General features: G+C 39.2%; 1 protein-coding gene across 5 annotated transcripts in view; it reads right to left on the bottom strand.

Annotated features, from left to right (window-relative positions):
• The window catches only part of astn1 (astrotactin 1), a 275,092-nt gene that overhangs the window by 4,197 nt on the left and 247,158 nt on the right, over positions 1–23,737 (bottom strand). For all 5 annotated transcript variants that reach the window (XM_058065280.2, XM_058065281.2, XM_058065284.2 and 2 more), the window contains 4 exons: positions 22,554–22,705; positions 9,819–9,954; positions 5,980–6,080; positions 4,879–5,062 (listed from right to left, as the gene is read on the bottom strand). In XM_058065280.2, the coding sequence (XP_057921263.2) occupies positions 4,879–5,062; positions 5,980–6,080; positions 9,819–9,954; positions 22,554–22,705 (573 nt within the window). The remainder of the gene's footprint in view (positions 1–4,878; positions 5,063–5,979; positions 6,081–9,818; positions 9,955–22,553; positions 22,706–23,737) is intronic.

Raw genomic sequence — 23,737 nt, 5'->3', positions numbered from 1 at the left:
TCCCTGTGCATGCGTGGGTTTTCTCCGGGTACTCCGGTTTCCTCCCACATTCCAAAAACATGCTAGGTTAATTGGCGACTCCAAATTGTCCATAGGTATGAATGTAAGTGTGAATGGTTGTTTGTCTATATGTGCCCTGTGATTGGCTGGCGACCAATCCAGGGTGTACCCCGCCTCTTGCTCGAAGACAGCTGGGAGCGGTAGAAAATGAATGAATGAATGAATGAATCTGCTATGGTGACTATAGGGGTGTTATGTCATGTCTCGGGGCTCTATTAATGTTAAAACCTCTATTTAGAAATAGTACAGAGGTTTTCTATGCTCTAACTTGGAAAACAATAAGGAATCCTACTTTGTGGACATTCACTTATCACAGTTGGGTCTTGAACCAAATTGGCTTATATAAAAAGGTAAATGGTGGTTATTGCACATGCTCAGTGCTCCAATGCCAAAGGATTGTGGGATTTGCATGGTGTAGAACAGCAGTGGTACAGGTTTACATTCCGTCAAACTTCCATCAAATATACCCTCTATGTACTTGTCCTTGTGCTCATCCATAAAATGTCATAAATGTGGTGAAAATTTCCCGAGAGAAACTCCAAAGGCACTTCAAAACGTGGAAAAAGCACATGGAAAAATATGGATTTCATGTTTTATTAACGTCTGCACTCCACTACGGGCGCAACCAAGGACATGGTGAGTGAGCAGAAAACGTATTCTTCCGTCTTGCCAAAGCATCTTCAATTTCTGAGGAAGCAGCCGAGTGGTGAGCCTTAAATCACAGGCACTCCCGGTCGTGATGACAAGGTCTGGCCCCCCCGCTAGAAGACCTGTCAAACCTTTGGTGTGAGTTCGACTTCGACTTCGAAGCAGAAAACCAAGAAAGGCCAAAGAGTACGGTCGGTGTGAGTCAACATGTTTCGAAAAACAGGAATGTCCGAATATCTTTGGCAGCGGCAAAGTCATTCATTAGTTTCCCGGTATTGCTTATTTGGAGTTGATGTTGAATCAAAGCCTACACGGCTTCTTTTTATCAGCTCATAAAAATCTACTTAGTTAATAAATAAAAGATTAATTAATCAAAACTTAATCTACTTACTAGCATTGCTTGTGACTAAGACGTTAGGAGGTTTTCTTCACAACATTTTTAGCTGCTTTGGCAACATGAGACTGTGTGTGTGTGTGTGTGATGTTACGTATTCAGTTTTTCCTACGGTGCGTTCAAGTGTCCATCTGCTATGTTGTTTACCGTCTACGCTTGTTCACGTACACTTTTGGATGGAAAACATTTTTTCCCAAATGCCAAACATGAGAGGTAAAAATAAGTTACAAACTAATCACATTCATTAGATTAATATTACATTATTATTATTATTATTACATTATCGTTTAGAATTATTATTATTTCAGTCATCCCTCATTTATCACAGCTAATTGGTTCCAGACCCAGTTGTAATCAGTGAATTTCCATAAAGTGGCATTCCCTATTTAAGGATGGAATATTTTTTTTTTGGTTAGAGCATAGAAAGCTTCTTTATACTTTTATGAAATACATTATTTGGCATTATTAGAGCCCTCGAGACATGGAATGGCACCCCGTAGTCACTTTTACACTCCTTTCACCCAATATAGGAGACATAATAAGAGGAAAATAAGACATAAAATTGACTTGTGCTTGTTGCTCTAAATATGAGTTGAGGGGATGGACAGGAAGTGATGTCAGGTGATCGGAGTTGAGCTTTAGCTTGGCGTGGGGTCCGACTGAACACAGCAGGCCGTATTCGGGATTATCGGGCCATCAAGCTTGTGTGTCTCACCCAACATTACATTAGTGTAGAATACGACATATCATCACGTCTTTGAATGCATCTTCTGAATCTCTTATATTTGTATTTTAGTTTGTTCAGCCATTTTTATGCTTGAAAATGTTCAATTTATACCAAAAATATGTGATATTTTCTTCACGTTTCTCAACATTTGACGTACTATTACAGTGTATGTGTATATACGGTGGCGCCTTGGTTAGTGTCTGCCCTGGTTAGCATGTTTTTCCGGTTAACATCGAAAATTTACACCAGTTTTTACACCAGATGTACAAATTTAGACCAGAGTCCAACTGTGCAACCAGAAGTTACGTCACCCGCCTATGATGTCATCACTGTTGACTGTCAAAAATGTTACCAATATCGTTTTACAAGAATAAAACAAATATAAATGATAAATGAAAGGCTAAATGAGAATTTAAGGTTCTTTTTACCCTCACTGAAGATGGGACTATTTCCCAAAGACACCGTGTGGCAGCGAGATCAACCACCACCAGAATCCCATCTTTAATGAAAGTAAAAGTAACCTTAAATGCTAATTTATCCCTTTCAATTGTCATGTTTTCTATTTGAAATGTTTTTTTTGCATGTAAAAGTTGAATTTCTAAACTATAAAAATCTGTTATTCAATGTTACAATGTTATATGATGTATAGTTTTGCATGTACTGTATGTTAGTAAGTTTTTTTTCAAATGTATTTTTGCATTTATTGATTTATTTGTATTTATTTATGTATTAAACATTGTTGTTTACACAAAAGTTTATGTTTATGTTTATGTTCCCTCACTGTACCCAAAATGGTTTAATACCATCCATACATTTTCTATGCCACTATGGTGGGGGCATGCTGGAGCCTATCCCAGCTGTCTTCGGGCGAGAGGCGGGGTACACCCTGGACTGGTGGCCAGCCAATCACAGGGCACATATAGACAAACAACCATTCACACTCACATTCATACCTATGGACAATTTGGAGTGGCCAATTAACCTAGCATGTTTTTGGAATGTGGGAGGAAACCGGAGTACCCGGAGAAAACCCACGCATGCACGGGGAGAACATGCAAACTCCGACAGAGATGCCAAGCGGAGATTGGATGATAAATGTTTTCTTTCACTGAACTGCACGCATTCTGTCGGTAAGTCACATTTTCCTTTTGCACCGTCAAAAAAAAGAGATTCTGTTGTTGTCACACCTTGGCTTGTACTAATAATACTACTGCTATTAATAATACAGCTAATTTACGTGTATATTAACAGAACACTTCAAGTACTTTCCAATGTGGAACCATTAACAAGTACCTTACATTTACAAGGGGGATCCACCAATAAACGGTAGGAAGAGGGGAGCCTTGACTAATCAGTTTCCCCTGCCAACCTGCCAAAATAAAAGCGTGTACCACAAACTGCCATTTAGGTTTTATATGAGACACATGTCTGCTTATAAAACATGAAGGTACTATTTTATATGCTGCTTGTTTGTACGGAAAGTTTGGGGCCCTCCCAGTAGGAGCTTTACCAAATGACCTTTGGTGATGATCACAGTTGAAGAAAACTTCCAATACATTTTCCAAATTCAAACGAACGAAGACAGCATTTTGGGAAGTACAACGGCACCGTTTTTATGGATCACAATGCTTGGAAAACACAATGGTCTGCCCTCTTTTCTGCATACTCCACTTTTATAGATGTCAAGTTGTTTTGGACTAAAGCCAGCCTGCACTTGAAGAGGCTGAGAAGATCGTCCGTACATTTTCTTGAGTTTTATTTCATGCATGAACTGTAAACAGACGCTTGTCAGGTTAGGTTGGCGACCCTTGAGTCAAAGATGATTAGCATCACAGCTTATAGCTTGTCACTAGACTGGTTCAAACCAGTTCTTCAGATTCATTCATTCATACTTTTGAACATGACAAGCCAAGAAAAATTCTGATTAAGTCCCTATTGAAGAGTCTGGATGAAGGATGAAGAGTCTTGAACCAGTCATGATGTGCTATATATATCACGATATTGACGGTTACTATGGCACCCATTATGTAATTGTATGGTCATATCACCTCGTACTTTGGTACGGGACAAAGAATTAAAAAAACAAAAAAAAACTTAAACGATATTAAGAAAGCAGGAAGTGAACAAATGTAACAGTTACTGATTGTAAAAGTACCAGATGGACGGGTAGGATTTAATGGACATGATAATTCTTGGTACTTTGGTATGAGGGGCATTATTAAAAAAAAAAAAAAAAACAAAAAAAAAACCTTAAACTGTATTATGGAAAGCAGGAAGTGAACAAATGTAACAGTTACTGATTGTAAAAGTACCAGATGGAGGGGTATGATTTAATAAGCTTTGCTTCTTCCTACTCCTTTTGGACATGTGGAACTGGGAACTGATTATGGGATGCATTCAATTGTAATCTGATGCATGTTTAAAATGAAATAAAACCAAACCAAAAAAGTGTATAAGATTCCTAAAATATTGTGGCAGGTCAATAACACTCAAAAGGTTATTACTTGGGCCTATAAGTATTTTTTTAATCATGCAATAAATATTTTACAATAAAAAAAAATATTTGCAAAAATGAATCATATTTTTTTGACCTCTTTGACCTCTCATGGCCCATCTGCAGTACCACCACAGCCCACATTTCGGGAATCACTGGTCTACAAAAACAACTGTTATAATATTATAATATTATATTATTAAAAATAATTAAATTGAAATTAAATTTTAAATAATAATAATAAATAAACTTAAACTATATTAGGAAAGCAGGAAGTGAACAAATGTAACAGTTACTGATTGTAAAAGTACCAGATGGAGGGGTAGGATTTAATAAGCTTTGCTTCTTCCTACTCCTTTTGGACATGTGGAACTGGGAACTGATTATGTGATGCATTCAATTGTAATCTGATGCATGTTCAAAATGAAATAAAACCAAACCAAAAAAAACTATTGAAGGCTCAGGTACCAAATGCACCCCCCCACACCGTTGCTAGAATGCTTTTGGAAATACTACCACTGTGTTTTGAAAGCAGGAAGTAAACAATGACTGCACCTTGGTCCGAGTTCATCCTCGCACCTCCAGGTGAACTCTCCAAAGCTCTCGTAACGCTGATTGTAGTGGTAGAGCACCCGGTGCAGTGTCGGGGCGCCCAAGTCCATCAACGTGTTGTACGCCGTCTGCTGCTCCTTGCCACTGGTGTAGCCGTTGAAGAGGTTGTAAATTTTATCTGCTATTTCTGGAAAGGCACAAACAAAACGTTTAATTCGCTTAATGCGGCAATGATGGACTTTGGCAAAAAATACTCTCGAACATCAATGTGACTTTTGCAGAAACGTCGTCTCTTGGGCCGTCACGTTGTAAACGGTGCTTTTCATGACAAGCTACAATCGAGATATTTTGGATGCCAGTAATAGTCTGTTCAAGACAAATATAAACGCAGGCCAATGTCGGATTTATATTTCACAACACGCCATTTCCAGGCAATAAAACTGACAACAGCGTGGCCCGAATGGCGCATAATTCAGTCATCGGTGCATAATGCAACAGCTCATTTCAATGAACAAATCAGCAGTCGACTGACTGTTAAACCATGTGCTATCATCATTTATAATCAGCAAAGAACATGTTTGTCTTGTAAATCGGTCACAGAACACGAAGAGCCTCCCCCGTGTCTCTGTTTTTTCTGGAACAAAAGACTCTCAGACTGATTAATCACACTTGAATCCACAATTGGACCCACAAAAAAACTACAGCTGCCCAAAAGAAAATGAATTTTTAATCCCTTTGTCCTTCTGTATTATTTTTTTGCCGCCCCCTGTTTGTGCGTTAGATGTGTTATATGTCACTTGGAAGATTTTAATGATATGCACGATTCCAGGATACAATCATAATTGCAGGTTTGGTCAGTTACAAACAAATCCTATTTGTCAGTGTCAGTGGCACTTTCCGATTGTTGGGGAGAAAAAAATAATCCGTTTCTTAGCTTTCAAAGGAGTTCAATACTGCACGTTTACATGGGATATGATCTCTTTACACAGTAAATCAAATAATGAGAAGCTACACATCACATCACAAACCAAACTGTTCTCTGTAAGGCACATGTGAAGGGTATTGACCAATGGTTCAACCCTTCAACTGTGCTTCTTCCCCTACCTTGTGCTTTGACGTCATCCACAGTCGGGCATGGAGTTTTGATGGTGACCTCACTTGGACTGGAGCGGCGCCCAGTGTTGTCTACTGCCCACAGTCGAAACCTACATCGACGCACACACACACACAAAACATTGCAATATTAAGTTATATAAGGCGATGTAGGCTACACTAACCATCTCACCATAATCTGTTGCATTTCTAGTTGAAGTTAATTGAGTTTGTTGACTCTAGTTTGTGATGAGTACCTACCGTCCCAATCGATGAACACGTATTAATGTCTACACCTAATGGCTGAAACCTTTCATTCACATGCACTACAGCTTGAACAGGGCTAAGCAAAGTTGTTGATTCACAAAAAACTCCAAGACCAGAGGCAGACCAGTTATGAAGCTATGTATAGTAGGAAGTTTTTTACTTGGAAAAAATACTTTGAAACTGAAAATTGAAGTTTTGATGTTGAAAATGGGGCGGCACGGCGGTCGAGTGGTTAGCATGCAGACCTCACAGCTAGGAGACGAGGGTTCAATTCCACCCACGGCCATCTCTGTGTGGAGTTTGCATGTTCTCCCCGTGCATGCGTGGGTTTTCTCCGGGTACTCCGGTTTCCTCCCACATTCCAAAAACATGCTAGGTTAATTGGCCAATCCAAATTGTCCATAGGTATGAATGTGAGTGTGAATGGTTGTTTGTCTATATGTGCCCTGTGATTGGCTGGCCACCAGCTGGGATAGGCTCCAGCTCCCCCCGCTACTCTCGTGAGGAAAAAGCGGTAGAAAATGAATGAATGAATGAATGTTGAAAATGACTACACTTTTTTGATACTGCTAATTCTTTTGAATACATTTGAATGGAATGGAAAACAGGCACTTACTGGTTTTTCCTCCAGACAAATTGGAGTGTTCTCAAACTTATGACTGGTATTGTATAAATTGTACGCCGAGTTCGCTTTGTTTTCAACTATTCCGTGTCTTTTTCCAATACACGGTGCACAGTCACATGTTTAAAAGTCATCAATGAAATGTTTCAGTTCCGACATTCTCTGAAGGTTATGTGATAGGGGAAGGTCAGCGGTTGTCATAATTCCACACCCCTCTCATTTGATGGTACGTTACCCCCATGGTTTAATTTCATTTGAACATGCATCAGATTACAATTGAGTGCATCCCATAATCAGTTCACAGTTCCACATGTCCAAAAGGAGTAGGAAGAAGCAAAGCTTATTAAACCCTACCCCCTCCACCTGGTACTTCTACAATCAATAACTGTTACATTTGTTCACTTCCTGCTTTCCATAATACAGTTTAAGGTTTTTTTATTTTATTTTATATTTTTTGCCTGGGACTTTTCTGGCTTTTTGGTTCTCACGGTGATCTCTGCACAAATAACAAAAGACACATTTGTTCACTTCCTGCTTTCCTAATATAGTTAAAAAAAATTTTTTTTTTTTGTCACGTACTGAAGTACAAGGTGATATGACCATCCAATGACATAATGGGTACCATAGTAAGTGTCAATATAGTGATATATATAGCACATCATGACTGGTTCAAGACTCTTCATCCTTGTATTTAGCAAACATCAACTGCTTGTATTGTTTCTTGAATTGGCTCATCATTGTGCATTGTTTGAGGGTCATTGCCTTGAGGGTCAGAAATTATTCTGAAATGAGCAAATGTTTCATGGCTTAAAGATAGCATTACAAATGGACAACAGCGTCTGTATTAAAGATTTTGTAAAAAAAAAAAAAATGCTGAAAAGTAGGGCAGGGCAGTTTTAAAAGATTAATAGGCCGTAGTTTCCACATGCCAGAGTGAGAATGTGTTCTGTTTCTGATTGAAGGGAATTCAACTTGTATGATAAGAACTTGCATTCCTCCTCCCGCCAGGTTAAATGCCAGCATTTCTCTGAAGGAAATATATCCCCACCTAGTGGCTGAAACGTGCATTTCCTGCACTGCAAGCTGAGAATGAGGAACACACAGAAGAAAAAGAACATTGCGTTATCCTCAGTCTACAGACATGGCCTGCAGGGATCTTGACTGAAACCCGAGTCGAAAAAGAAAAAGTTAGTTTTGAACAAGAGATTTCATCACATTTCCAACCTCGGAGCCTGATCTGTTTGGAAGAAATACAAAGGTATCCCACACATGATGACATAATGTATGCACATACTGTACATATAGTTCCTCTCAGTGGTTGGAAGGCAGCTGCCACTAAAAGATATTAGGAGATAGACAGATAATTCAGAATTCAGGAGTCCTGCTGTTGGGATGAAAAGCACATTTAGCTGGTGTTGCACCGCAGATGCCGTAGAGCAGGGGTCTCAAACACGCGGCGCGCGGGCCAAATGTGGCCCGCAGGACACTAGTTTGAGGCCCCCGCCTTGATATGAAAGTTTAATGTTAGTGCGGCCCGCGCAAGTTTGATATGTATGCTGTATGATATCATGTACCCAGAAAAAATTATTACATTTGATTAATGTTCATGTTAAAGGTTAAATAACTGTTAATAGTTATCCTCCCTATCTGTGTGGAAGTGGTAAGTTTTTGGTTATTTAAGTTTAAACATCAACTGCTTGTATTGTTTCTTGAATTGGCTCATCGTTGTGCATTGTTTGAGGTCCTTACTCAATCCATTCCATAGTTTGATTCCACATACTGAAATGCTATGGCTTTTTTACGTAGTCCTAGCATATAAGTGTTTCAAATGTACTTCTTCCCTGAGATCATATTTCTCCTCTCTTGTAGAGAAGTATTGGATGACATTTTTAGGTAATTGGTTATTTTTAGCCTTATGCATTATTTTAGCTGTTTGAAAATGAACTATATCAGCAAGTTGAAGTATTTGTGATTTTAGAAATAAGGAGTTAGTATGTTCTCTGTAGGTGGCAATTATGAATTATCCTTACTACAAGCTGGACAAGCTGTTTAGTGAGTGATATTCACAGTTACTATGGTACCCATTATGTCATTTTATGGTTATATCACCTTGTACTTCGGTACGAGGTACATTATTAAAAAAACAAACAAACAAAAAAAAACCTCAAACTGTGTTATGGAAAGCAGGAAGTGAACAAATGTAACAGTTACCGAGCCCAGCTCAGGGGTTTTTCAAAATCTGAACAGGGAAAATAGAAGGAATGAGATGGAGAAAACACAAGAATACAAGATTATGACAATACAAACATAAAGGTGTTACTTCTTGTCGAGAGGGCTCTTAGATTGTTAAAAATATACATTAAGAAGGTGGTAATCAGGTTTTCCAAACTCTAACTATAAAAATATTCAATTTATCACCTCGTACTTTGGTACGTGACAAAAATAAAATAAAAATAAAAAATAATAAAACCTATATTATGAAAGCAGGAAGTGAACAAATGTAACAGTTAGTGATTGTAAAAGTACCAGATGGAGGGGTAGGATTTAATAAGCTTTGCTTCTTCCTACTCCTTTTGGACATGTGGAACTGGGAACTGATTATGTGATGCATTCAATTGTAATCTGATGCATGTTCAAATGAAATAAAACCATTATTACCATATTTTATCCAATGTTTTGGATTTATTTTGTAATAAATAAATGTGTTTTTTGCAGTTTTGCTGTGTTTTGTCATGACTTTGCTGTCATCTAGGAAGTAAACAAGGAGGCAAGTTTGCACACTCTTGATATTCAAAGTTTTACATCTCATACTTCAAAGTGTAAATACATAATCCTTTATTCGTGTACATATGTTAAATGTAAAATTGAAGTCGTTGTCATTACACCCTGGTATAACACTTTTAGCATGCAGTCATGCTAAACAACTGCCAGATGTTCCAAGTAGAAAAAGAGAGTATCTTACATATATGTGGTGTCAGGCTCCAGGCATCGAACGATCATGCTGACAGATGAGGAGAGGAGGTTGGGAATGTCTCCTAACATCACGCATGGAGACCTGGCACCAGACCAGATGTCATCCACAAAGCTCAAAAGCGATTCTGAAGCACAAAGAGACACAGACGGTCACATGATCAAACCCATGTTGTAGTTCAATGACATCTTCTTATGTACAGTGGTGGGAAAGAGTCTTGTCCCCTTCCTGTTTAGTTTTTTTTTTTTAATGTCACTCACACTTAGATGTTTCAGATCATCAAACAAATTTACATATTAGTCAATGACAACACAAATGAATACAACATATTTTTCAATCAAACTTTATATTATTAAAGGAGAAAAAATTTTGAAAGTGCTGTTGTGTTGTCAGTCCAGGGCATTCTATTCCAACATCAACATCTTCAGCTCATGTAGGCTGCATGCATTTCATGCAACTGTTCAATTTTTATATTTTCTATAATTCTATAGTGACATTTTTCCCATTGATAACATACACTTCAATATTTTACTTTATGAGGTGTCCCTGAGGCCAAATGTGGCCCGCAGGACACTAGTTTGAGCCCCCCGCCTTGATATGAAAGTTTAATGTTAGTGCGACCCCCGCGTAAGTTTGATATGGATGCTGTATGGTATCATGTACCCAGAAAAAATTATTACGTTTGATTAATGTTCATGTTAAAGGTTAAATAACTGTTAATAGTTATCCTCCCTATCCGTGTGGAAGTGGTAAGTTTTTGGCTATTTAAGTTTAAAGGAAATAACTTGAAGGCTACCGTTTAGGTCGCTAGCTCTCTAGTTGGCGAGTTAGCATGTGTCTCAAGACCCTGCAGTTGCGCAATATGTTGTAAATAAAAATGTATAAATGTGACTATAGTCGTGTTTTGTCATGTCTACAGGGCTCTAATAATGCTTTGTTCATTTTAATCTGAAAAAAATAATTTGTCTACCCACCAACTATATGTGGTTTCTTAAGTTTTTATTATTTGCCGTTTTATTATTATATTTATTTATTTATTACTGATTGATTTTCTTTATTCTTGATTTGTTTATTTATTTTTCATCTTATTTTGTGTAGAAAAATAAAAAGTAAGATATTTGAGAACAGTGGAATGTTTTATCAGAGCTTTTCTTGTAGAAAATTGGAACCAAAGCAAAGTTTTTAAAACATTTTTTGTTATTAATAAATGCGTTTTTTTTTTTTGAAAAACGTGATGCGGCCCAGTCTCAACCAGACCCGAGCTCCAGTGGCCCCCAAGTAAATTGAGTTTGAGACCCCTGGTCTAATGGAAGCTGCACAAGTCACAGTGGTTTCATATTTGAAGCACTACATTTACAGGAACACCCCCCCCCCCCCCACCCCCACCACACTCCCGCTCATCTTGTGGGATGTTTTGAAGTTGATGGTGGAACATGCAAATCTCGATGTTTTCCCAGCTGCTTCAACGTGCGTCAACAACATTCAACAGGTTGTGTGTTTGCTTGGAGAAGCCGAGTCGACATGTGTGTGCGGACGTAAGTGAAATCAACTGATGGTGCTCACAGGTGGTCAGATATGTCTTTCCTGGCAAATTGCTGCTAAATACATTTTTAGTTGGTGCCAACAGGAGGAAGAAAAAGTTGAGCAGCTGTCAGAGAGATGTGTTTGCACAAAGTTCAAATTGACAAGAGTGGAGGTAGCGGAACAGTACTTGGGATGAAAAGTGACTTTGTGAAAAGGGCACCAATTAGCATGTTAATTACTCCGCTGTTGACACAATCTGTGGTAAAAATGGAGAAAGGAGGCACTGTTAAATGTTTTTTCGGGGGAACGCAAGTTGATCTCTCCATGGGAAATGTAAATGATGAAATCTAATTTGGGGAATTTATTTACACCAAGGTACAGTTGGTAATCACATAACTGCTATATGATAATCATATGGGTAGTCTTATTTAGGCGGGGGTGCAGGGCATTATTAAAATTAAATTTGACTTTTTATGAAGAATATGGCTGGTCTATGAAGTGATAATGTAAAATGCTGGCAATCACTGTGGCATCATACGGCGGCACGGCGGTCGAGTGGTTAGCGCGCAGACCTCACAGCTAGGAGACCAGGGTTCAATTCCACCCTCTGCCATCTCTATGTGGAGTTTGCATGTTCTCCCCGTGCATGCGTGGGTTTTCTCCGGGTACTCCGGTTTCCTCCCACATTTCAAAAACATGCTAGGTTAATTAGCGACTCCAAATTGTCCATAGGTATGAATGTGAGTGTGAATGGTTGTTTGTCTATATGTGCCCTGTGATTGGCTGGCCACCAGTCCAGGGTGTACCCCGCCTCTCGTCCGAATACAGATGGGATAGACTCCAGCACCCCCCGCGACCCTCGGAAAAAGCGGTAGAAAATGAATGAATGAATGAATACTTATATACTGGTTATTAATTCATAAGAAGGTCATATTATTTATACTACTGTACATTACTGTATTACTACTGTATTATTTTATAATACATGGACATTTCATCCAAGAACTTTGGTTAGAGCCCTCATTTCAACTTTTTAGGACCGTCCCCCTGAAAAGAATCTGAATCGAGAATTGTTAGGAACCGGAATAGAAATGAGGAATCAGAATCGGAACCGGAATTGCTCAAATTTAAACGATGCCCGACCCTACTGAACCCCCTCCACCACGAAAAGGTTGTGATTCATGGAGGAGAATATTGTGGACGGTGGTTGGTTGTCATGAATTAATTGAGTGATTAATTTTGTTATGCAAGCTATGTTGCAGGTGAACGATTCATGGATTTTGAATTTTTTATTAATTTGCGTCTTTCTATTAATTTCGATTATGACGATGTAGACGAGTGTGATTGACATATAATATAACAAGAACATTTATGCTGATAATCTGATACGAAGTCATGTAGCATCTTCCTTGAGACACATCTACTTTTTCTTTGGCTTACTTCAAGTGCTGCCATTTACCCGTGTGTGGGTTGTCTAATGTCAGTGTCGTTATTCTTCAATCTGAAACAGCTGGACTGCAGCAAGAAGCCCATTAACAACATTTGAGGAACGCCACTGTGCACCATCATGCCGAGAAGAAAGCTTCATGTGGGTGGCCGGAGGAACACGGAGTACACAGTTTTCACCTCCAACGTGTTTTCCAATTAAGGGAGAACGTCTAAAATAGTGAACATAGTGTGCTGCCAAGGCATTTATAGACATGACTCAAGGTCAGGGAATAAAGTCCTACACAGGAAGATTACCACTTTGTATTATTTATGTACTGTTGCATCAGTCAAAAATGCATCACAACCACATAAGCAGCACATAACTGCAGGTGGCATTTAGTTGTATTTATGATGGCGCTATCATCAGAACGAGCATCGTGATGTCACTAATGACTTCACAAGAGAAGAAGATGAGGCCAGAGGGTTTACATTGTGTTTACACTGTTCGGACCGGCACTTTTACACAACAAAAAACAAATCTCGAGTCTCGGGGACAGTTTACAATTCAATTAAAACCAAGTAGATACATTCATTCATTCATTTTCTACCGCTTTTTCCTCACAAGGGTCGCGGGGGTGCTGGAGCCTATCCCAGCTGTCTTTGGGCGAGAGGCGGGGTACACCCTGGACTGGTGGCCAGCCAATCACAGGGCACATATAAACAAACAACCATTCACACTCACATTCATACCTATGGACAATTTGGAGTGGCCAATTAACCTAGCATGTGTTTGGAATGTGGGAGGAAGAAAACCCACGCATGCACAGGGAGAACATGCAAACGCCACACAGAGATGGCCGAGGGTGGAATTGAACGCTGGTCTCCTAGCTGTGAGGTCTGCACGCTAACCACTCGACCGCCGTGCCGCCTATTATTTATTATTTATTTATTTATCCACATTATTATTTATTATTATACGGGAGCCAGGCTATCTATCTATCTATCTATCTATGTTCGGCGGTCCCTGAATGCACCATATTTCTGTGAAAATGAACAAAAAAAAAATGAAAAAAATGAAAAAAAAAACACCAACAAGTTCCCAGTGCAAAAATGTGTGAGTCTATATTCAAATATGTCTTATTTTCTTTTAAAATACATATTGGGTAAAAAAAAAGTGCAAAGGTGACTATAGGGATGTTATTTTATGTCTAGAGGGCTCTACTAATGTTAAAAGCCATCATTAGAAACTGGGTTTGTATGCTCTAACAATGAAAATATTCCATTTATAAATTTCTCTTTGGGTCACAACAAACCAATCTCCTCCATCCAACTCTTGTCTTCTTCATCTGTCTCTCTCATACCAGCTACCCTCATGTCCTCCTTCACTACATCCATAAACCTCCTCTTTGGTCTTCCTGGTCTTCATCTTCTACCTGGCAACTCGAAACGCAGCAACCTTCTACTAATATATTCACTAACACAACCATCTCAGTCTGGCCTCTCTGACTTTATCTCCATGTAATGTCTAAACAAAGAATAATAGGAGTGACTATATCTGTATAGAATTATATTCCATATCTACAGGACCGAATAATGTTAAAAAAATATTCAGAAGTTATAATTATTATTTGTTCTTGACTTTCTGACGAACAAACTCAGAGCTGCAGAGCCTCGTTTGCAATTTTGTTCTTGACGCTTAATTTGCTTTTTGCACATCAAATTGCTTTTGTCCAACATCCATGACTCTCTGGTCTGTTCCAAAGTTCCCTAAATGGAATGGAATTGGCCCTGATCCATTGATAGCAGTTTCTGTCAGACAGCTTTGCCAAACGCGTCAATAAAAGAATGCAAGACGATATCGGCTGATTGCTTACAGGCTGCGTCTGAAAGGGCGCGCGCTTTGTGATCTATTGTATACATGCTTTAGAAGTCTTTTGTTATCCTCAACTTCTCTGTTCTCTCGCCTTTCACAGCAACTTTCTGTTCTCTTTTTCCCAGTCCATACTGGAGGCATTTCAAAGCATGTCTGATGTGTTTAGGCTGTCCATCAATTGCGCTACACAGACGAGTGAAATGACAAAAACAAAAAAAGAAACAACTCTCTGTGGAGTGATCCAAGTGTCTTTTTCACAGTAAGTGAAACACAACCCAAAGAGAATTTGTCGGACAACACAGCACTCAAACAGTTATGAGAATTATGTTGTCATTATGAGAAAAACAATTAAAAGCAGTTAAAATATTAAAGAAAGATTTTTTTCAATTCAAACAAAGCAGCAAATATTTTACGAAAAACTGATATTATGCTGCATGGTGGTCGAGTGGTTAGCGCGCAGACCTCACAGCTAGGAGACCAGGGTTCAATTCCACCCTTGGCCATCTCTGTGTGGAGTTTGCATGTTCTCCCCGTGCATGCGTGGGTTTTCTCCCGGGTACTCCGGTTTCCTCCCACATTCCAAAAACATGCTAGGTTAATTAGCGACTCCAAAATTGTCCATAGGTATGAATGTGAGTGTGAATGGTTGTTTGTCTATATGTGCCCTGTGATTGGCTGGCCACCAGTCCAGGGTGTACCCCGCCTCTCGTCCGAAGGAGGATAAGCGGTAGAAAATGAACAAATAAATATATATAAAGTTTTCTCAATATATCAAATATCCAAATAAAATACTACATTTATTTACTAAATTTCAAAATTATTTGTTCACCCTCCAAAATGACCTCTTTGCATGGCGGTTGAGTGATTAGTGCGCATCAAATTCAAAACAAACACACAAAATTGAAAAAAAAAACAGCAAAGTCATACTAATAATAATCTTTTTCAGTGATATCACAAAGCTGTAGTTTTATTTTTCCTGAAATGCTGTACATATAACTTCATATGCACATCTTCAATATGTACATTTACAAAATATCTTTTGTCTCCTTTCATTTTTGAGTATGTGTCCTTTGCTCGAGAAAATGGCTGATACACAACAACACGTTGTTGGACCTGAGGATTGATGATTCTCTATATATATATCTGTAATACAATTAAACACTCGCTACGGCACTGTAACAGGGAACAATAAGCAATGGTAGTGTATTTCATGGTAAATTAGGTCAGTGAGATAGGCCCTTGGAGGGTGCTTGAGGGTAGAAACTATTGCATGTTTAGTGCATTGAACCGTAGCCAGAAATAGTGGATAATGAGGCATGGAATGTCAAGGCTAAGAGAGGAAAATGCAAGTGAAATTCTGACTTGTGATCATCGGGCATAGTACGGGCATGCTCCGGCTCCAGGATTCCACATTGCAGCAAAATCTGTGAGATGAATCACAGCAGATGACTTATTGACCCCTGATGTGAAAGAGGTTAGAGAACCCATTCCGAGAATCCCAAATTGTTTCTTAGGGGGAAATGCTAGGTTAATTGGTGACTCCAAATTGTCCATAGGTTTGAATGTGAGTGTGAATGGTTGTTTGTCTATATGTGCCCTGTGATTGGCTGGCCACCAGTCCAGGGTGTACCCCACTTCTCGCCGCGACCCTCCTGAGGATAAGCGGTAGAAAATGAATGAAAGTACACTTAGGGGCACACAAAATAGAGACCCGAGCCAATCCAACTGGCTCCTCTCAATGTAGAGCAGCGACTCTACTCCAACCAGATGATTGAGCTCTTCACATCTAATTGGGAGTCCGGTGACCTCATTCCTGCCACAATATTTTCCTTTTTGTCACTCATGAAGGTGTCTGATCTTTTTAACACCATAGTGTGTTTTTATTACATCTTTAGAGTCAGTCTAGTTTCTCATAGAAGGCCTACTTGACACACACACCCATAGCACAATCAAGTTACAAAATTATTGGGAGAGGCAGTGCCGATTTTCTTTGAGCTATTAACAATTTATGTCATGAGAGATACCTATTTTAAGCCCTGACAAAAAAAAAAAAATTAAATGCCATCAGTCAGTTGTGTTGATAACTGACTTGTTCTGTGTATTACCCAAACTACAACAATATTGTTATCGTGGAAGCTACTTTACTTTACTTATAATACACAGAAAAGGAAAATAAAATTGTTCCACATGTTCCACATAAGAATCGTACTTTGGTATGTGACAACAATTAAATTAAAAAGAAAAGAGGTAGAAAATGAATGAATGGAAAAAAAAAACTATATTAGGAAAGCAGGAAGTGAACAAATGTAACAGTTACTGATTGTAAAAGTACCAGATGGAGGGGTAGGATTTAATAAGCTTTGCTTCTTCCTACTCCTTTTGGACATGTGGAACTTTGAACTGATTATGGGATGCACTCAATTGGAATCTGATGCATGTTCAAATGAAATAAAACCATTACCATTACCATTACCATTACCATTACCATTACCATAGGTAGTATATAACACAACATTCTGTCTGCCGTCAGACGTCAGTCAAAATCATCTAAAATCATCCAAATCCTCCTTTGAAAAATGGCTGGGATTAATAATAATTAGCAATTTTGTCAGATGTTACACTAATTTGCTTTGTCATCTGTAACACAAATCTAAAATGTTGATGTTGTTTGTAGCGGATAGTGTTTATAGTTTAGTATATACAATATTCACCTACAGTATTTGGCATAGCATCTTCAATGTACAAACGGTATTATATGTAGTTGTACTGCTGTACTGTGCTTTTTCTGGAGATAAGGGGTCGTTTTGGCAATGATAAAATATTATGAGGTAGGTCAATGGCTTTTAAAACAGTTACATCATTGTTTGGCTCACACCTGAAGGGATCTGTAGGTCAGCTAAGTGGTACCGTGACTTAAAGCAGGATTTCTACTCTATTAGATCCATGTAGGCACGCACTTATACTATGAGCTCATCCTGTGTGCCTGAAACTTTTAAAGGGGGATATTACAGCATAAACATTTGCAGTCTTAACTGAGCCATGAAGCTATAATATTGTTATTATTATGTAAGATTGAAATCAATATAATTGAGTCACTAACTTCATTTTCTCTTGTTAAATAAGACTTAAAATTTTTAATGACCCAAATCAAAAAGCTCAGTTGTACCCGTCCACACAAATGTTGAAACATACATTTTGGAAAATCTTCACTCTGATCCGAGTTTTCCAAAAGTCCATCCATCCATCCATCCATCCATCCAGCCATCCATCCATCCATCCATCCATTTTCTCTTGTTAAATAAGACTTAAATAAGACTTAAAAGTTTTAATGACCCAAATCAAAAAGCTCAGTTGTACCCGTCCACACAAATGTTGAAACATACATTTTGGAAAATCTTCACTCTGATCCGAGTTTTCCAAAAGTCCATCCATCCATTCATCCATTTTCCTTCGCTTATCTGGGTCCGGGTCGCGGGGGCAGCAGTCTCAGTAGGGAAGCCCAGACTTCCCGGTCCCCGGCCACCTCCTCCAGCTCCACCGGGAGGACACCAAGGCGTTCCCAGGCCAGCTGTGAGACATAATCCCTCCAGCGTATCCTAGGTCTGCCCCAGGACCTTTTCCTGGCTGGGCATGCCCGGAACACCTCACCAGGGAGGCATCCGGTCCATGTCCCAAGAACCAGATTTGGACACCGAAGACCAGGTCGCTCAGGTAACCCACCCTTGACCGCCACCCAAGAGAGACCCAAAAGAAAACACAGAAAAATGTGTGTACCTCAGTACTAAACCAAAGATTCTGTACCTAAAAATCAATAACAAATAAATGTAATAGAAAGCATGGGGGCGGGGGCTGAGGTGGGCCCGTGGGGAAATGTAGATGAGCGTGATTGTGTGGAACGAAAGAAAGTCGGAATGAAAACCACACGGTTGAAGTTGTTCTCAGACCTTTTCTAATCTGCACCTGTCTTTCATTCTTTCCTGTCCATCACTTCTCTTTTTGGTGGTCTCGTTCAGCCCCTCGTTCTCCTTCTCTCTGATCATACACCACTTGCCATATCTGCGTCAACGTTCACATAGGGATGTGTTCCCTGAAAGTCATCAATCATGTCCTAAAAACAAAAAGTTGAGTTCTCACATTGGATGCAAAAGTATGTAAGTATGGAATAAAGTACCATGTTGGTTAAAAGTGTACATACAGTACATTCTTTACATTCTGTTCTTTTTTTCCCAGGCTGAAATGATAATAAAAAACACATCTTATCTTCAATGAGTTTTAAAAATAAGAATTGTGTGCTGTACTGCTGTGTTTCGGCTGTTTCTGGGCGTCTGGGTTTTGACTTGCTATCGGATGCTAAGTTTTCTAACGTCAAGGAGATCCGTCATCCACACGTTATCCGATATCGCTAACCAGTCATAAGGATTCGTGAGTACCCAAATTAGTACCCAAATTGACTTACTGAGGTGGCCATTTTGGTTTGTAGCCCTCACCGCACCCAAGGAACGACACATGCCTGCAACTGACTTGGAGACCAGGCAATTTTCGTGGGTAGTGCTATCTGGCGCAGTGCGACACACCCGGTTCCCCGCCCCTCCCACCATCACAAGACGGAGGTGAGGAGGCGTCAGAGGATTTAACACAACCGAGTGTCATCCTAACCAATCAAATGAAGGCCTCTCATTGCCTTTAAATGCACTGGGCCCACTGGACAATGAGTGTCATTCATCACGTACGTCACCTTGTGGGACACGTCATAGGTTCCAGACAGTTACATTAAACACAGCAGCAGGCTAATCCAGGCATTTTATTTATGATCCACCTGTATGCTCTACATCGCCAAAATAGGAGAACCTTTCATGGTATATTGTCGGTATCTCTTCCTCATCCTCCTTGTGAGGTTTTGGTGATTACCACGAATTACCACTGTGTGTGCGGTGCCTCACTCCGCCACCCTGCGCTGTGCAACCATGTTATAGCCCATTGGGTTTTATTATTGCTCACTATTGTGACAAAGAGGTCATTTTGGAGAGTGAACAAATAATTTTGAAATTTTGTAAATAAATTTTGTATTTTATACTTTTATATATTTTACTTTTATAGTATTTTATTTGATATTTTGGATATTCAGATTCAGAAAACTATATATATATATATTTATTCATTCATTTTCTACTGCTTATCCTCACAAGGGTCACAGTGGAGCTGGAGCCTATCCCAGCTGTCTTTGGACCAAAGGCGGTGGGAAGATGAAGAGGATGAACAAGTTGACTTTTGTGGAAAAAAAAAAACTGAGTGACAGCAATATGTCCTCTGTCCTAGCAGTGCAAATGAGACAAAACTGTCATGTAAAATAGCAACGCTTGTTTTTAAGTCAATAACGATGATTTCACTTTGTCATTTAAAGTCTTTTTGCCATGTCTCCAAAAAAGTGCATACGCCAGCTACAAAGGTGGGGGTACTGTTGTGCACTCTCACTTCGGTTGTTTTCATAGATACTTTGCATGGAAAATGTTGGATGCAACTTTTTGTTCTGTTTTGTGCGTACGTATGTTTATTTCAAACATATGATTTCACTTTGTCATTTAAAGTCTTTTTGCCATGTCTCCAAAAAAGTGCATATGCCAGCTACAAAGGTGGGGTACTGTTGTGCACTCTCACTTCGGTTGTGTTTTCATAGATACTTTGCATGGAAAATGTTGGATGCAACTTTTTGTCCTGTTTTGTGCGTACGTATGTTTATTTCTAACATATGACTTCACTTTGTCATTTATAGTCTTTTTGCCATGTCTCCAAAATGTGCATACGTCAGCTACAAAGGTGGGGGTACTGTTGTGCACTCTCACTTCGGTTGTGTTTTCATAGATACTTTGCATGGAAAATGTTGGATGCAACTTTTTGTCCTGTTTTGTGCGTACGTATGTTTATTTCTAACATATGACTTCACTTTGTCATTTAAAGTCTTTTTGCCATGTCTCCAAAAAGTGCATACGCCAGCTACAAAGGTGGGGGTACTGTTGTGCACTCTCACTTCGGTTGTGTTTTCATAGATACTTTGCATGGAAAATGTTGGATGCAACTTTTTGTTCTGTTTTGTGCGTACGTATGTTTATTTCTAACATATGACTTCACTTTGTCATTTAAAGTCTTTTTGCCATGTCTCCAAAAAAGTGCATATGCCAGCTACAAAGGTGGGGTACTGTTGTGCACTCTCATGTTGATTGTATTTTCATAGATACTTTGCATGGAAAATGTTGGATGCAACTTTTTGTCCTGTTTTGTGTGTACGTATGTTTATTTCTAACATATGACTTCACTTTGTCATTTATAGTCTTTTTGCCATGTCTCCAAAATGTGCATACGCCAGCTACAAAGGTGGGGTACTGTTGTGCACTCTCACTTCGGTTGTGTTTTCATAGATACTTTGCATGGAAAATGTTGGATGCAACTTTTTGTCCTGTTTTGTGCGTACGTATGTTTATTTCTAACATATGACTTCACTTTGTCATTTAAAGTCTTTTTGCCATGTCTCCAAAAAGTGCATACGCCAGCTACAAAGGTGGGGGTACTGTTGTGCACTCTCACGTTTGCATGGAAAATGCTGGATGCAACTTTTTATCCTGTTTTGTGCGTACGTATGTTTATTTCTAAGATATGATTTCACTTTGTCATTTAAAGTCTTTTTGCCATGTCTCCAAAAAAGTACATACGCCAGCTACAAAGGTGGGGTACTGTTGTGCACTCTCACGTTTGCATGGAAAATGCTGGATGCAACTTTTTGTCCTGTTTTGTGCGTACACAAGCTTTATAGATGAGATCTTTGATGGATAACATTGAGAAGTTGAGCTTGTACTTTCAACTCCACGTCATATGCATTAGCTGTTATGCTAACCATTAACCGGACGCACCTATGGCTAATATTTAGGCACAAATAAAGAAACTATTGATAAAGTGGGTCTGCACTCTCACTTAAATCGTTCATTCTCTCATTAGGCAACAACAAACACTGATTCTCTTTGGTGAAGATGTCGCCATTATGGATCGCGTCATTACGTGCAAAATAAACTGCACTTGTTATACAAGCTCAGCCAAATGTGCAGTAGTTCATTCTAATGATGATAAAGCTATCGGTATTGGTGCTGCTGCTGTGTTTAATGCACACTATGCTTTTCTTTATTGAACCTTTTAAAAGTGTCAGACACGACGACTTCAGGGGGCAGTGAGGTTGCATTTGTGTTGTTTACATGACTGTAATATCAATATACACATACTGTACATGCACGTAACTGCAATATCGGCTAAATTAAACTCACAAACACTTCAATGGGCTGCTGATGTTAATAAGAGAGCCAGCGGCCTATTAATCAACATGAGTGACCACCAACCACTGTACCGACCCCCGGTATCATTACCGCTTCTGTGTCAAGCGGTAGGAACAGAACTGAAAAATGCAATGGAGGAGTAGTTATTGGACAAAAATGAGGTGGAATAAGAAGTGGTAGGAAAAAGAGGAATAAATAGATGAACATGGCCGACTATAAAAACAGTAATTTCAGCATTCACACAATAACAGAAAAATATTTATATGGCACCTTTTGAAAACCCAAAGAGCTTTATATTGAAAACCTGTCACAGGGTTATGATCCTAGACCATCCACAAATAAGGGAAAAAAAACCCAAATATAATTGAAATTGTCTATTTTTGTCTTCTGCATCTGTCTCATTCTTCCCTCTCCAAACCCTCCTGCCAGATTAGTATTGAAACATTTGCAATAAAAATATAAATGCATTCCGAGTCAGTGACATCTGTTGGTGACAATGCGCCAAAAAATGCAACCTGAGAAGGTGACGTATGAGTATCGTGCTTAGTGGAATAGCAGATGAGTCAAAATGACGTGTGTGTATACCTGTCTCAACTTTGGAGTGGTCCGTCCGCTCTGTCACCTTCTCCTGGCTGAGGAGATAATCAATGATCCGAACACCAATCGGTGGCTCCGTGTGGTTCCACTCCATGATGACCAATGAGCTGCTGGGCTCATAGGTGTAGGACAGTTTCAATCTAGCAACACAGATAAAAACAACACACACAATGTGTGAAAAACAATATTCGCAACATCTTGACATACGGAGAGCTGACATACAATATCTTGCACAACATTTTGCAGAATTGTAACATTACTGACACCTAGTGGTCAGTGTCGAAAACATCATCACAACGTCCTTGAATTCATCTTGACTGAATCGATTTGAATCTTCTCAATGCCAATAATTAAATGGCCTTCGTGATGTGGACTGAGACCGGGAGCTCGGTGAACTTGCCTACCAGGAACTTGCTTGTTGGAGCCCTTAGCTCCGAGTTTGCTATGTTTATTTAGCGCAGGGGTCTTCAATCAAAACTGAATAATGTCCATTTATGCCATTTTTTCCAGTGAAGGTCCAGTTGACCTTAAATTTCATCAAATGGAGTAGCTCCGATGGATATCAAGTGGAATGAAACCACACTATTTTCAGAAAAAATAATATTAAATAATATCATTATTAAGGTTTAATTTTCTTGTTATTGTTGTAGCTGACATCGGGAGTTGCTTGAATTTGTCAGACAATTCCTCTTCTTGGTCACCTTTGATTCAGATCTCTGCAGCAGACCCATTCCTCCATTCAAACTCTCAGTGAAAGATGTTTTGTTCTGCTCCAATAGCCATACAATCCGGTCACGTAACCATAGTGACTGAAGTAATCGCAGCCACAAACTGCCACTGGGATCAGTCCGCAAGCAGTATTATATGTTATTACTATGATTCCCATTCACTTTAATTGTAACGGGTCCTTCAAGGGCCATTACTGGGTCCGGATCTAGGCCGAGATCTGCCATTTGGTGATGGCCGATTTAGCATATTCAGCCTCCCCAGTATGCTCTTTAAGCTATTGTGTACTTGAGTAAGTCCATGTGTGGTGCAACACAGGAGCCGAGTAACAACATGTCTGTCAAATGTCTGTTCTTATGATCCAGTCCTACTTATGTATGTTTTTTCCTCTTCATGACGCATTGTTTGACTGATGTTTTTAAATTTGGAATCCGCCAATTAACCTA

Source organism: Doryrhamphus excisus, linkage group LG11 (assembly GCF_037039965.1).
Source record: "Doryrhamphus excisus strain RoL-2023G ecotype Guam linkage group LG11, RoL_Dexc_Guam_v1.1, whole genome shotgun sequence".
NCBI lineage: Eukaryota > Metazoa > Chordata > Actinopteri > Syngnathiformes > Syngnathidae > Doryrhamphus > Doryrhamphus excisus.
Note: the sequence above shows the minus strand (reverse complement) of the source record. Positions and strands in the feature narration are given on the sequence as shown.